This window comes from Stegastes partitus, unplaced genomic scaffold, assembly GCF_000690725.1.
Source record: "Stegastes partitus isolate 25-593 unplaced genomic scaffold, Stegastes_partitus-1.0.2 Scaffold14, whole genome shotgun sequence".
Lineage (NCBI taxonomy): Eukaryota > Metazoa > Chordata > Actinopteri > Pomacentridae > Stegastes > Stegastes partitus.
The window spans coordinates 891,891-906,631 of record NW_007577745.1 but is presented as its reverse complement, the minus strand read 5'-3'; the positions used below and the strand labels follow the sequence as shown (position 1 = coordinate 906,631).

General features: G+C 45.9%; 1 protein-coding gene across 2 annotated transcripts; it reads left to right on the top strand.

The window, feature by feature from the left end:
- The first annotated feature begins 1,975 nt into the window (after positions 1 to 1,975).
- Positions 1,976 to 14,352, top strand: znf362a (zinc finger protein 362a). Of its 2 annotated transcripts, none has more exons than XM_008289666.1 (9): positions 1,976 to 2,172; positions 5,656 to 5,719; positions 8,117 to 8,324; positions 8,940 to 9,065; positions 11,070 to 11,397; positions 11,896 to 12,120; positions 12,526 to 12,604; positions 12,704 to 12,862; positions 12,944 to 14,352. In XM_008289666.1, the coding sequence occupies exons 2-9, from the start codon at positions 5,657 to 5,659 to the stop codon at positions 13,061 to 13,063; spliced, it is 1,308 nt and encodes a 435-aa protein (XP_008287888.1). In that variant the 5' UTR covers positions 1,976 to 2,172; position 5,656; the 3' UTR covers positions 13,064 to 14,352. The 2 variants fall into 2 exon arrangements, with proteins under 2 accessions (XP_008287888.1, XP_008287879.1); XM_008289657.1 differs by having other exon boundaries at positions 8,084 to 8,324.
- Positions 14,353 to 14,741: the final 389 nt, after the last annotated feature.

Genomic DNA, 14,741 nt, shown 5'->3' with positions numbered 1-14,741 from the left:
TATCTGTGGCGAGGCAAATTTAAACTGCTGTGGAAGATCATGTGTTACCATCAATAACACGTCCTGTATGTTCTTTATTTTTTCCTCTACGCAGGTTTCTCCTGAATAAAAGATCTCAGTGATAAAGTTTATTTAAATACAGCCTGAGAGCAGCTGTTTACCAGCATCCAGCGGAGCCTCATAGACGGACACGTTGTACTCATAGAAAACCTACACATCATGTTTTCTGTACGTGTTTTAGGGACTTATTTCTCTACAGTGCTTCAGATTTTGCAGATGTTTGTCTGAATTTTGTAAAACCATGTTTCTATGGTTTATGGAGGCCTTCATGGACGCTTCATCGGACCACGTTGAAGCTCTAAAGAAACCGCAGCAGAGATCCGCCTCTTGAAACCAAAGTTCAATTAAATGATGGGGAAAAAACCAACATGTTAATAGTGTCTGAAGAGGAGTGAATCGACTGTGTTGGATGTGTAGTGGACTTATATTTTATCATTATTTCATGACAAAGCTTTAAAGATCTTACAGGTGGTCACTGGTCGCTGCTCATGGTTCTGTTTCAGCCGAACTTCTAGCTTCTAGCTTCTAGCTGTAGCTGTAGATGTAGCTGTAGATGTGTAGTGAAGCAGCAGCAGATGAGATGGTCTCTGCTGTGCCTCTGTGACTATCAGCAGTCACTTCGTTTGTCTGACTCACGCCGTGGACACGAGACGGAGCTCGCTGGAGTTTTGCATGTTAAACATCAAATTTGAATGTGTTTAAGTGTGTGTGTGTGTGTGTGTGTGTGTGTGTGTGTGTGTGTGTGTGTGTGTGTGTGTGTGTGTTTGTGGAGCAAAGCCACCATGTTGAGCTGCGACAGTAACCGACACTCATGAATGAACTTCACAATCCTTTAAGAAGCATTTGACTTCAGGGTGGAAGTGGTGTTTGTGCAGCCCAACGGGCCCGTGGACTGTTTGGGCCGATGACAGGACGGCTGTTTGGCTGATAATCATCCAGATATGATGAGGAGCTGATGGCGTGCTTCACTCAGCTGCTGGTTCGTTACACCAGATAAAACCAATACGGTAATAAATCCTGGCTTAGAGAGCTGCTGATTCACCTGCAGGCTCATTATGGAGGCTCTCGTTTGTGTTGCTGCTGAACTGGAGGCTTAATATTCACTCGTTTACTGAAACAGACGAAGACTCAGGAGTCATCCTGCTGCATGGAGCGATTCAACAAGTAGACGACAAAGACAGAGAAACTACTGCTGCTGTTGGCATCCTGAAGTGTTTAAATGCTTTTAAATGATTCATAAAAACGCTCTCACTGATCTGGATGTTCTGGGTTCCACAGTAACAGCTCTAAAACAATTAGACGATAGAGAATGTCACATTTTCAGGAGCTGTGTGGTCAGTGATGCCCCCTGTCCTCCTGTGAAGTCATGGCTGCTTCCTGAACATCTCCTGAGCTTCAGTGAGGAACCCATGAGGGCTGAAGCTCTGAGCTGAGGCAGCAGTGCCATCTCCTGCTGCCTGCTGAGGAAGCACGCAGCATATTAGCAGCCTGGTGCTGCTGAGAGGATTACTCTTCATATCTACTGTACATGACGCTCTGGCTGCATGGACACCAGATATTTAAAAATTAAATTAAATAAAATAAAAAATAAAATCAAGAGGACACGTGCATGCAACAAACTCCCGCCGCCACATCCACGCAATTCTGCCTCCGTCACCACAAACTGCGTGTTTTTATTTTAAACGTGTTTATTTCAGATTATTTTGGGTGCTTTTGGACGTGAGGGGCAGTGAGCTGTACGCAGGCGTTCAGAAATCACCTCCACAACAGGACGCCGTTAAACACCAGATCCACGTGCACACGGATTTTGCGCGCACACCACAAAACATCTGCACGCGGAGAAAAAAAAAAAAAAAAAAAAGGAGAAAAAAAATCTCCATCGTTCAAACTGGAGGCTCAGAAAATGGGTTAAAGAACCGGTTCCAGCGCTGCGTGTTCACACCGAACGCTTCCTTCGCCTGCAGCACCCAGAAGTGAACAGCAGGCGACCCGGAAGGTTTGAAGTCCGACTGAGAGCGAGCGGAGAGAAGAGTCCAATCCTTTATTTAAAAAAAGAGAAAAGAAAGAAAGAAAGAAAAGCAGCGGGTTGTGCTGGTGTCGGTGCTGGTTCAGGTAGGTTCTGCTCTCGGTGCTACCGCTCCGCCCGGTTCTGCTCTTTTCTCTCCTCGCAGCTCGTCCGCGGAGCTTCGTTTCCATTGAAGTCGAGCAAAAGTTGCAATTAAAAGCAGCAAAGCAGCAAAGCAGCAAAGCAGCAGCAGCCGCTCCGCCGCTTCGTGGCCTCGGAGCTTCTAAAAGCTTCCAGCGGGCGACAGGCGGCCGATGGACGCTGGACCTCCGGCTCCGCAGCTGCTCACAGCGACGGCAGGATGGCTGCTGTAGGAAGTGTCAGGGCTTTTTTTCTGCTCTCGCTGCTCGAGCCGGGCTATTCAAACCTGCAAATCAAAGTAAACAATCATTCGTACGCTTAATGCAAATATGGGACACGCGGCCGCGGCGCGGCGCGTCCAGGACGCAGCGCCGCTTTATCTGCTCACAATATTCGGATCTGCAGAATATGGCGTCCAGTGCTTATAAAAATAAGACAGGGCTGCCATTTTTGTTTTCCTTTTGTCTGAAATTTTTTAATAAACTGTCTGAGAATGTGGGAGAGGCGGCGGACGGACGGACGCGGCGCTGCGGACGAGACGTTTTCTGGATCCTGTTTTCCTGAAAGCTGCTCAGGTTCGGATCGAAAAAATCCGCTTTCTGCCTCTTTGGGTTCGTTACGGAGGTTTAATTCAGCACAGAGGCTCTGAAAAAAGGGAAAAGTTGAGCTCAAGTTTGTTTCTGGAGATGACGGGTTTCATGAGAGAGACGGTCTGTGAGGGGATCAGAACCAGTTTGGGTCGGAACAGGATGTGAACATTAGTGAGGTACCACCTGAACCACCAACCAGCTGTTTGATTAGCAGCATATTAGCACATATGACTGGATAGCTCTGCTCAGGTGTCATTATTAATCACATGATTCCTCATCATTACCACTAAACCTGATCAATAATTCATTTATAGATAATTAGTCATTAATAAGGTCTCTGTCCTTTCTATTCTAGAGACAATGTTTATCATATTCTGCTCTTATTAATTGTGGTAATTCATCAGTCAGTACATCCTTGTTTTGGTTTATTTCTTATTTACAACCAGACGCTGATGATCATCAGCTGATCTGATGTCATTTAGTTCAACTTAAACCTGAAAGATGCCCAAAAATATTAATGTGTTACAGATGCTACAAACAAAACCTGCCGTCGGTGATAAAATGCAGTTTTTCTAATCATCCACTTCAAGACGTATGAATACAACCAGTGGTCATGAAGTTAGTCCTTAAACAGCAGCTTCTTAGACATGAACTCTTACATCAGTTTAATTACTTTATAGTGTTTAAAACTGATGGACTCCAGCCGCCCGCCTCCCCGGTGAGGATTCAGCGGTGTGTATATGATGGATGGATGTTTAAAACTTTGATAAAACAGGACCAGCATTTAGTTTGATGTGCTGCTGATGGAGGTAACAGGAGTGAACCTGAACTAGTCAGACAGGTGATCTTCAGGTTGAACGATTAGTCGATTTCAAATCCAAACTGCAGTCGGCTGCACTGTAGGATAAACGAGATGCAGCACATCTGACCCTGGCTGCTGTCTGGCTGCTGTGCATGAATATGATCCATTCTGTGTTTAAATCTACTGAACTGAAGCTTGGCTTCAAAAAAACATGCTGCAAATCAAACTGCCACGTCTGTCAGAGAGATCACGTTTAGGCAAATGATTGTCCTCAAATTCTTCTCCCCAAGTTGAACGACAGCAGATCAGTTATAAAACTATTCAGATTGTCACTTCATTATTCAGTCATGTTTTAAGCTAAACTATTGTCTAGTTCCAGCTTCTTACACTTTGATGCTCTCTCTGTGGTTGTGATGTGATGCTGGATCTGTGGGAAACCATCATTTTCTCTGTTTCCTGATATTTTACATCCAGATGAATCAAGAGGGCGCTCTGCAGGTTGACTGATAATGACAATAATCGTGCACCTCTAAACAGTAAACAGAAATCTCCTCGTGTACAGAACTCTCTAACGCACCTGCTTCAGACCGACTGGACGCACAAATCTTGTTCCTACCTGCTGGAAATAATCCTACAGCCTGAAAGCAGCCCTTAAATACGTACAAACAGCTCAGCCGGGACTCTACAGGTTGCAAACACTGACCGCTGACTGGAAGGCCTTCAGCAGATCTGAGGAGAACACACAGCAGCAGATTGTTTCCTCAGCGTCACCTCAGAAAGTGACACAAAGACGTCCAGCAGCAGTCAGACTCCTAAACCTGCTCCCTCGAGGCCCAAAGCTTCCAGGAAGTGAAAGCGATCCCCGCTGGCATCATTAGAGAAATATTTTGCGGGGTGTACTGTACGCTCGTACCCCTGCACGGATCGGGTTTGTTGCTCTTGGCTCCGGGACGGGGACTGTGTTATGCCTCCGCTAAGCCAAACAGACTCAGGAATGGTGAAGTGTGCCAAAGCATGCAATGCAAAATGTTTTAAAAAGAACTTCATACGGCCTGAAAAGAGAAGTTATGGAAAGAAAGGCCTTCAGATCACGACTAGAACAGTCAGTAACTCTCCGTCTGCATTAGAAATGAGAAACGCTTTGATCCGTCCAACACGGCAGCTAGACGCTTATTTTATAGAAGACTTGAGGCTCTCTTTGGGCTTCACTGCCAGTCAGAGGTTAAAGAAAAACACATACAATGAACCGCTGTGTCACTTACTGATGGTGTTGTTTCTGTGCAGCATCTTCATCAAAGTTATTCCGTGTTTGGGCTGATTCCTGACCTCTGGCTGCTTCATGCAGGTGCTGCTCTGCTCTGGAGTAAGACTGAAGGTTGGTCCTGTTGCCCACCAGACTCTGGGCCCCATGTGTCAGGGACAGATTAGGATCTGAGCACATCACATTGAAACAGCTCTGTTTTCTCTGATAACTCTTTTGGAGGTTTCTCCCCACTATCTGTCAGGCAGCATGCCCATCATGTGGACGTGGTGGTTGGAAATCCTCAGAAACAGCCACCGGACGCACTCACAGAATGATCAGTGACGAGGAAACAAGATCTGGCTTTGCTCTGTTGGGGAGGCAGGAGAACTAATACAGAACATAAAAATAACAAAAGCTCCATCACAAGACGGAGTAAAAACCTCTCAGATTATCACTTCAGACAGTCAGCTGCTGAGATACTGACGCTGGTCTGTAGCTGCTGTTTCCTGTAACACATGACGGACACGGTTCAGGATTATCTCAGTAACCTGGAGTGAACACGGCTCGCATCATGACCACCAGAGAACAGCAGGGAAAAAACAAAACCAATGCTTACACTTGTTTTTATTTCATATTTTCTCCTCATCTTTGTTTTTTGCTGAACACAAGAAATCATAAAGAACTCACCGGTGATGGAGTCGCCATGGCTTCCTTTAAGTTTGATGTTCACAGTACGCGTCCTGAGCAGTGTTTGGCTGTCGGAGGAGCTGCCGTCCTTCTGTTTATGACCCTCGTGTGTATTCGTTTATTTCAGGATGGCTGAACCTCGCTTTAACAATCCCTATTTCTGGCCTCCACCTCCTACGATGCCTGGACAGGTGAGTGACTTTGGTATTCTCACTGTTCTCTGTTGACACCAGACCATAAAAATGTTTGTCTTAGAAAAGGGGTTCTAGTGTTTTTTTTTAAAGAAATAGTTTAATATTTGAAGAGCTACTAAGAAGACATCTGTCTGCTAAAGCCAGCAGCTGCTTGAGCTTAGCTTAGCATAAAGACTGAAAACAGGTGGAAAGTGTTAGCCTGTCTCTGGCTAATAGAAGCAAAGCCCATCAGCACCTCTACAGCTTTAACATCTTGCTTGTTTAAACTGTGCAAAATGCTACAAGTGAAGCAGACTGGTTGTGGTTTAACGGCGTTCTGGCTGTGAAACATTCAGACTCTAAACTCTGTGCAGGAAGCTGAGTTCCTCCTCCATCCACAGGCCTGAGGAACGATGTTTTCAGGTGGTCCATCTGTCCGTGTGTCCCTTTCCCTCCCTTGAACATGATTTTCATCACATTTTGGCACAAACGCTGTTTGGCACTCGACGATAAACGGACTCGATCGTGGTGGCCAAAGGTCAAAGGTCACCGCGACCTCACCAAACACGTGATTGGCCGCTCGCATGATGACAAGATTTCTCACAAATGTCTCAAAGGATGAAGTGATGAAGTGATAATGTTTTCTGTCCTAATGGTCCACTTCACTTTATTATCATAACGTTTTGCAAAAACACTTTTCTGCTCAGGGCTGCAGGTGTCTCGGTGGTTAGCACCGTTAGCGCCTCACAGCTAGAAGGTCGCCGGTTGGCGTCCCGGTGAGGACACCCAGGATCTTCCTGCGTGGAGTCTCCATGTTCTCCCCGTGCAGCGTGGGTTCTCTCCGGGTTCTCCGGCTTCCTCCCACAGTCCAGAAACATGCTGAGGTTAATTGGTGATTGTAAATTGTCCGTAGGTGTGAATGTGAGTGTGCTTGGTTGTCTGTCTCTAAGTGTAGCCCTGTGATAGACTGGTTACCTGTCCAGGTGAACCTGCCTTCACCCTGAGTCAGCTGGGATAGGCTCCGCCCCCCATGACCCTGGTGAGGACTAGGGTGTAGAGATGATGGATGGATGGACTTTCCCGCTCATCACTGAAGGCCAGAAGTTAGAAAAGAGGAAGAGATGTTCACCATACTTCACAGTTGCTTAGTTACTGATCAGGTGACACTAGTCTAGGGGTCCAGTTGTGTTGTGGTTGTAGTTTGTCTGTGCTGCTCAGAGAACGATAACACGTCTCTCATCGGTGTTTGATTGGGTTGAGATGTGCTGCTCAGCGACGGCCGAAGCATTGATTCATCGTTACCATAGCGATCGCTGGTGTTGTATGAATGAGGATGGAGACCACAACAATCAGGACAGAACTGTCTGATCAGTGGATAAAACACAATCAGAACAACACTGTGTTGATTCTCAAGAATTGAGAAAGACTCAAGAATTCATGCTTATATAAATAAAACATCTAAATTATCAGCGGTTGATTCTTCAGACTGACCAGATGTGACGTGTTGATGAGCTTTAAAGGTGCTGACGGGCTGCTTGCTTTACTTTTAGACTGATTCAGGTGCTCTCTTTCACTTGTTTTTTACAGAGTTTATGCTAAGCTAAGCTGCTAGCCTTTGCTACACAGTTAGCACACAAAGAGGAGAATGCTATCGGTCCTTAGATCAGCTGCTTTTAACCGATGGTGAGGGGAGATCAAACCTTTAGAACAGTCTTCTGTCGATCAATGTCCTCCTTCACTGATGTTATCAACTAAACCCACAAGACAGACGTGTGTTTATTGGCTCTTAGCTCATCTGAACAGTCGTAACACTTCATACTTATTTTTATTTTAGCATTTGATCTTAAAAGCTGCTTTTGTTTATGTAGGTTGGACAGATTTTATCCTGTACAGAATAGCCAATGCTCATGCTGGTGCTAATGGGGATGCTAATAAATGAAACGAAACGAAACGAAACAGCACTTTGTTAAGAGTCTGTTGCCCCCTGGGGTCCAAACATGAACCTGCAGGGTCGCTGCATTAGTAATTATTGGACTGATCATTTTTCAGGCCTAGAAAACAGCATGATGGGTGAAACACTTTCACATTTTCTTGCCTCTAAAAGTCTTTTTATGTTGAGACAAACCAGTGAAGGGTTATGTGATGATGTGATGATGTGATGATGTGATGTGGGGCTCACAAGCAAATAGGACTTGATTTTAAAAGGCTGGAAGGTAACCACTGGTGTGAATACAGTCATCAGCTCTTGAACGTGTTTTTTATTTAAGTTTGGCTTTAATGTCACGTATCAGCCACTGGAGGGCACCATTTCCTCATAAACTGACACCGACTGAACTGATGATGGCTGTTCTCTTGTCACAAATGTTGTTTCCTGGCTGTCAGCTGGATAACCTAGTCTTGATCAATAAAATCAAGGAGCAGCTGATGGCCGAGAAGATCAGACCGCCGCATCTGCCCCCCGCTTCAGCCCCTTCCCAGCAGCCCCTGCTGGCTCCCCCGAGCCAGGCGGAAGGCGGCCAGCACGGGATGTCCAAAGCTCAGCAGATGCAGGCCCTCCACAGCCACAGCCCGTCTCAGCCCGACATCGCCCTGCACGCCCGCCCCGCCTCCAGCTCCGTCACAGGTACTCCGACCGGAACCAGCAGAGAGCGAGCTGGTTCTGTAATCAAAGCTTTGTATCGCTAGTTGCACTGAACGCCTTGTGAATGATGCAGTAGAACACCTGAGGTAACCACAGAGACAGACAGGCATCCTGTGCACCACGTTCAGACAATAAAATGAACAAACGGCAGTAAAATGTTCTGCATTAGTTGCATCAAGAGTTCCGCTCTGTTGTTTTTGTTCTGCTTTTTCTTGGTTTTACTGTTTTTTCATCTCTGACTCGTCCTTTGCTGCCCCTTGATGCTGTTCAGTGAAAACATGAAGAGTTCATTTATAAAAACAGATAACTCCATTTTTGTAGATTTTCTCAAAACTTTTTTTCTTTTGTTATTTACTTGAGATGATATCAGTCAGACTGAAGCTGAGTGGATCTGACTCAGTAGAAATGACAACAGTAGAGATAACTTAAGTTTGATTGTCTCAGGTAGACGATGGAGCCGTGGGTTTATGAAGGTCTGTGGAGATGGAGGAATCTGTTTCTGCAGATGAACTCTTCATGTTCAGTCGTAGTTCAGGTAAATCTAGAGTGTGTCGTGTGCACTGGTTCTAAAAATGCATCTTTTGGCGTCTCTGTCAGGTCGTATTCTAGGAGACGTAAACTTGAATCTGGACGATAAGGCAGCTATAAAAGCCAGAGGGTTATGGGAGGACTGGCATCTGCGTCAGCTCATCGATCATCCCTCCAGGACCAACCACGTCTCAGGTAACCGCCGTCAGCACGCAGAGGTTGTTATCAGGGACCAGAGACTCTGGACAAAACCACGTAAACACTGATGTACCTCCGTCAGTAGATGATCAGAGTTTTAAGGATCTCGATGGATTTAAACTTGAGTTGTTTTGGTCAAAGTCTCGTCGTGTTGAACTCTGTGTGTCCTGTAGAGGGCGCTGTGTACGAGGTTTGTTGTAATCCTGATGCTGACCTGGTTTTCTCTGAGGTTTGAGGTCATACGGTTCAGGATATTTCTGCCTCTCAGATAACTTTACACTAAATAAACGAATTTTCTGTTAAACTTATAAAAAGTGTTTAATTACAGAGAGAGGTGTCGCTTCTTCCTCCTTCTATGTTTATGACAAATAATCTACTGAACTGATGCACAGCCACATGAGGACAGTTTGCCAGAAACATTCAGGTCCCAGAAAGTGATTCTGTTTTGTCAGACCAGGTCTTCCCACATGTTTAGTGTGAGGTGTTGACAGATTATTGACAGAGAACAGAAGGACAAATGTGCTGCAATAGGATGAAGATGTGAGTGAAATAATGTGACTTAAACCTCTGAACCCTAAAACCCACCAATGGGTTGGTTTTAAAGGCATATATATTTAAAAATCACCAAAATGAAACCGTTTATCAGAACCAGCAGCTGTAAAAAAAAAACAGAAAGATGTTGGATTTGAACTTTCTAGCAGTCGTTTGTGATGTGTGGGTTTGTTCAGGAAAATGAACCAAATATAAGCTTAAAAATGTGAAATTTAATCCAAATTATTTTATTCTACATCTCATTATAAAAACAATGCCAGAACAGCTTGTTTACTCCAAATCGATTACGTAAAAAAGTCAAAACACGATGCAGAAGTTGAAGATGCTGCCCACTTCCTGCGGCCAGACGAGCACAGATGAATGCACACACTTCATATGAGCAACACAACACTGACTTAACAACGTCACCTGATGCAGTGACCTGCAGGAGCAGACCTGCTGCTGCTATCTGATGGGACGAGTACAAACCTGAACGTGCAGAGCAGCCTGTAGGAATGCCCTCTAAGTCTCCCGGTCTGGACCTGGTAGGGAACAGATCTTCTAAAACCTAAACAAGCAGCCAAGAAGAGGTGCAGAAGTCTAGTTTTCTCTCAGGCCACTTACATTTCAATCTAGCTAATGTTTCCCCATGACGCTCAGAATGACTGAATACCTTCAGAGGCAGTCTCCTACTGAAAGTATTCACCATCATTACCATCATCGTTGTCAGGTCACCGTCATGGATCACATCTCAGCAGCTATGCACACAAGAGCAGTCGTGTTGTAATCATTTCAACAGAATCTGAGCTACAGTGGAAGCGTTTCACAACACGGTGTCCCACTGTGGACAGGCCTCATCTGCAGGAATGTGTGCTCATGTCCATGTTAGCTCAGAGCCTTTACCAAGTATTCCTCATTGGATTTGACAGGTGACAAAACAACAACAGAACATACAGTGTCTCAGTGACGTGTTTGTTCCACCGAATGCAACCAGAACAGCTTCAGTCTCTGGAAGGCTTTGATGGTGGAGGTGGAAAAACTGTTCAACATGTCGGTCTGAATGTCCAACGGGGGTTCAGTCGGGCTGAGATCTGGTGAATGTGAAGCCTCAACATCGCTTTCATGCTCACCAGACGCTTCAGCGACCACTGCCATCAGGACAGAAGTGTTTCATCACACGATAAAGATGAACACTCAGTGACTCTTCCCTCTGAGGGAACAAGTGGACCCAAATAATGCCACCAGAACGCCCCCCACAGCCTGACAGAACCACCAGACCGCCTCGCCGTAGGGTCATATGTGTCGTCTCTGTTTATCATGGGTCTGGACAGACATGGATGTGAACCGGTTTACAGAGACATGAACCCAACAGTTGTAGGTTTTGCTGCATTTTAAAGGAACTTTTGAGTCATTTAATAATTTTATGACTCATTCCAGTCGTGTCCTTGTCTTGACTTTGGCGCCCATCAGGTGTGGCGTTGGCGTCCAGAACGGGCAACCTGAACCCCTCAGAGATCATCACGCCCACCACGCCCACCTCCAGCAGCCACAGCCGCCTGGGTGGAGCCCCCACCCCTCACCTCATCTCAGGGTTAGCCGGCGGACACGGCATGGAGCCCGGGAAGAACCACGGGGGCTTCGTGGGGCTCCTCGGTCCTCCTCCCAAGGAGGAGCGGGGCCGTAAAAAGATCAAGGCGGAGAACGGATCCTCTCTTCTGGTGGTGCCCTACCCGATCCTGGCCTCCGGCAACGACCAGTCCTGCGTCACCATCACTGCAAAGGAGGGAAAAACCTACAGGTAAGAAATGAGCGTCTGTTTTTTATCCGGCTGCTCCTATTGGCTGTTGAACATTTGCTCTGAGAACCAAGGGGGCTCCGACTCGTCGCTTGTTTTCAGGTAAACAGTGGTTCAGGGTTAAAGTGGAAACTGCAGTAAATCTACAGAGTAAAATAAAACAGTTGTAACAATGACAGCATAAAGAGGAGGTTTGTCAGCTGGGATAGGCTCCGCCCCCCATGACCCTGGTGAGGATGAAGGTGTAGAGATGATGGATGGAGTTTCATATGAGTCATTTGTGTCAGAACCACCAGTATAGACATTTTTGACATTTAAAAGTGAACAGATGTGCAAAGAGGAAGCAAAGGTCTGAAAATGAGGACCACACTTTGTATTGTTCAGTGTTTCTGCTGGAAGCTTCTCGGTTTCTCCCACGCTGGCTGTTCATCCACTCGTCTGTTCTCTGTGCAGCTGCTTCATGTGCTTCTTTCTCTCTGTGTCGCTGCTTCCTCCATGCAGGTGTAAAGTTTGTCCGCTGACCTTCTTCTCCAAGTCCGACATGCAGATACACTCCAAAACGCACACGGAGGCGAAGGCCCACAAGTGTCCTCACTGCACCAGGACCTTTGCCAACGCCTCCTACCTGGCCCAGCACCTGCGCATTCACCTGGGCATCAAACCGTACCGCTGTTCCTACTGTGAGAAATGTTTCCGCCAGCTCTCCCACCTGCAGCAGCACACCAGGTCCGACTCAGAAGCAGCTCCAGTGTGTTTGTGATGTCTGGTTTTCTCACCGTTATCCACCAAAACTAAACGTGTTTAGTTGTTTGTTAAATTTATTTGCTCTTGAGGTGAACTGAGCCGTTAAATGTTGATCAGGCTGTAGCAGCAGGAGCTTCCAGAGCTTGGTCATTTACTCCATTTGTACTTTCCTGGTTTAGTCTTTGCAGATAAAGTTCCCCTCAAAAAGAATTAAATGTCCAACACTAGAACAAACTTTTAGCATCAAAACTACATTTTAGGGATTTGTTTTGGATTCCTCTGAGAATTCTTTCACAACAATGTGGTTTCTGCCTGCTCTTGTCCTGTTATCTCCCCATCGTGTTGATGTCTGGCCTGGTTCAAGTCCGTCCTCTTGTTGCGTTTCAGAATCCACACAGGCGATCGGCCGTATAAATGCGCTCATCCAGGATGTGAAAAAGCTTTTACTCAACTTTCTAATCTGCAGGTAATCATGAGCTGTGTTCCCTCCGTCCTACTGTGAGGTAAAGTCTTCTGCCTTCTCATCACTCCTCTGTGTGTTTTCTTCTCCTCTTTCCTGCTCAAGTCTCACCAGAGGCAACACAACAAAGACAAGCCCTTCAAATGCTCCAACTGCTACCGTGCCTACTCAGACTCTGCCTCGCTGCAGATCCACCTGTCCGCACACGCCATCAAAAACGCCAAGGCGTACTGCTGCAGCATGTGCGGCCGGGCCTACACCTCAGTGAGTTCAACGTCCAAGTCCAGACGCATCTTTACCATCTGAACACATCTAAAGGTGTCGCTTTGCTCTTGTTCCTTGCAGGAGACGTACCTTATGAAGCACATGTCCAAACACGCGCTGGTGGAGCACGTGGTGTCCCATCACTCCCCCCAGCACAGGACAGAGTCTCCCGCCATCCCTATACGCATCTCCCTCATCTGAGCTCCTCGCCGGCTCCTGCCCTCCCGCCAGAGACGTTTCCCTGTGACACCGCCGCCGCCGACGGACCACGCGACCCGGGTTCCAAAAAATGTGCCAGATTGCCAGTATTTTGTGAAGAGGTGCTCTTTTGACGAGCGTGCCCTCCCTTCGTTTTTTGCTGACCAGATAGTATTATGGGGGACATCCAAAGATGATTTCTCAGCACTTTGAGGCCTGAACGTGAAAGGCCTACCATTTCTTTTTCTATGTGACTTCACAGAAGAAAAGTATTGCTCCAGGCAGCTACATGGAAAAACCTTTTTGGACTTTTTTTTTGTGTTCCACAGATTAATTTGTCTTTTTGATACGGTCTTTTACTTTCTTTAGTCAAGTCTTTGCAAAAAAAAAAAAAAAGCAAACTATTCGCATCAGAACTAGTCTTCCATTAGCTGGGTGGCCACGTCAACATAACGGTGAATGCTTCTATAACGTGTACTCATGTGTATTGTGCCACTTCCCATGTCAGTGTTTCATCAGTCGTGCGGCCATAAATGCACACATTCATCATATTTCAGCGTTTGTATTCCTGCAGTTTCCTGTCGCCGACCACAGTCCGACCAGGACGGGCGACTCGTCATCAGATGGATGGATGTGTTTTCATGTCTGTATATTATTTTGCAGTGTTAGAAAGGTGTGTTCAAGGCATTCCCTAAGTTCCAAATCTGTTCTGCTAAAGTTTTAAATTTAACTTGAGGCCAGCGCTCCTGATTTGAAGTGTGTCAGACCGAGACAGTCAGTGGACCTGGAAGCCGCTGAAGACTGGATTGAAGCTGTGACTCAGTGAATGTGAGCGTCTGCATTCAGTAAAGTGTTGCAGGTTAAACAGAAACGTGTTTTCTAAAGTTCAGTTAAGACTAAAATGATGTTGACTGAGAGTCGTTTGTTTTGCCAAATTCATATTTATGGTTTTATTTTTTTCGTCCGTTCATTTATTTGATGAGATGCACAAATAAATGAAGACCTGCTGCCCCAGACGGTCCAGACCAACATGAACAACAAGCTTCCTCCTTTTGTTTCCAGCTCTCATGTGTAATGGAAGAACCGACCATTCTGAATCTTGTTTTCCATTTGATTTATGAGTTCATATTTGTTCCATTTTATATGCATATAGGCCTTAACTTTGTTACGACTCTAGGGTTCATTCTGTTGTTTACTTTTACATTTGCCTTTTATGTCATGGCATGATATATACTGTAAATAAACTATATCGACTGTCGACCCGTTTTATAATAAATAGTTCTATCATTTCAGATTTCTTCTTAGTTTTCCTGGACGCACATAAACAAAGAACATTAAGTTGAGCAGCATGCAGTTCTTACTATAAAATGTCACTCGGGCCCAACACCTTTCCATGGTGCCACAGACGTGGGCTCACGGCCACAGGTGTTGGATTGGGTTATCCAACACCTGTGGCACCGTGGTACCGGTGTGCCACCCAACACTGTGGCGCAGTGCCACAGGTGTTGGACCGAGCTACCCAACACCTGTGGCACTCTGGGACAGGTGTTGGGAAATCAAGAAGAGAATGTTTATAAGGAAATGTGGCTCAAAGCTACGGACTTGTCACATCCTGTTTTTCAACTTATTGTGGACTGAAGCTACAAACAGGTTTAGAGCAGCCATAGAGGAAGTGTTTGTG

Bases quoted from the DNA above. Each gene is read 5' to 3' on its own strand.
- znf362a (XM_008289657.1), top strand. From the start codon at position 5,657: ATGGCTGAACCTCGCTTTAACAATCCCTATTTCTGGCCTCCACCTCCT. The intron at 11,398-11,895 runs GTAAGAAATGAG...TCCTCCATGCAG, and splicing joins AAGGAGGGAAAAACCTACAG to GTGTAAAGTTTGTCCGCTGA. The intron at 12,863-12,943 runs GTGAGTTCAACG...TGTTCCTTGCAG, and splicing joins GCGGCCGGGCCTACACCTCA to GAGACGTACCTTATGAAGCA.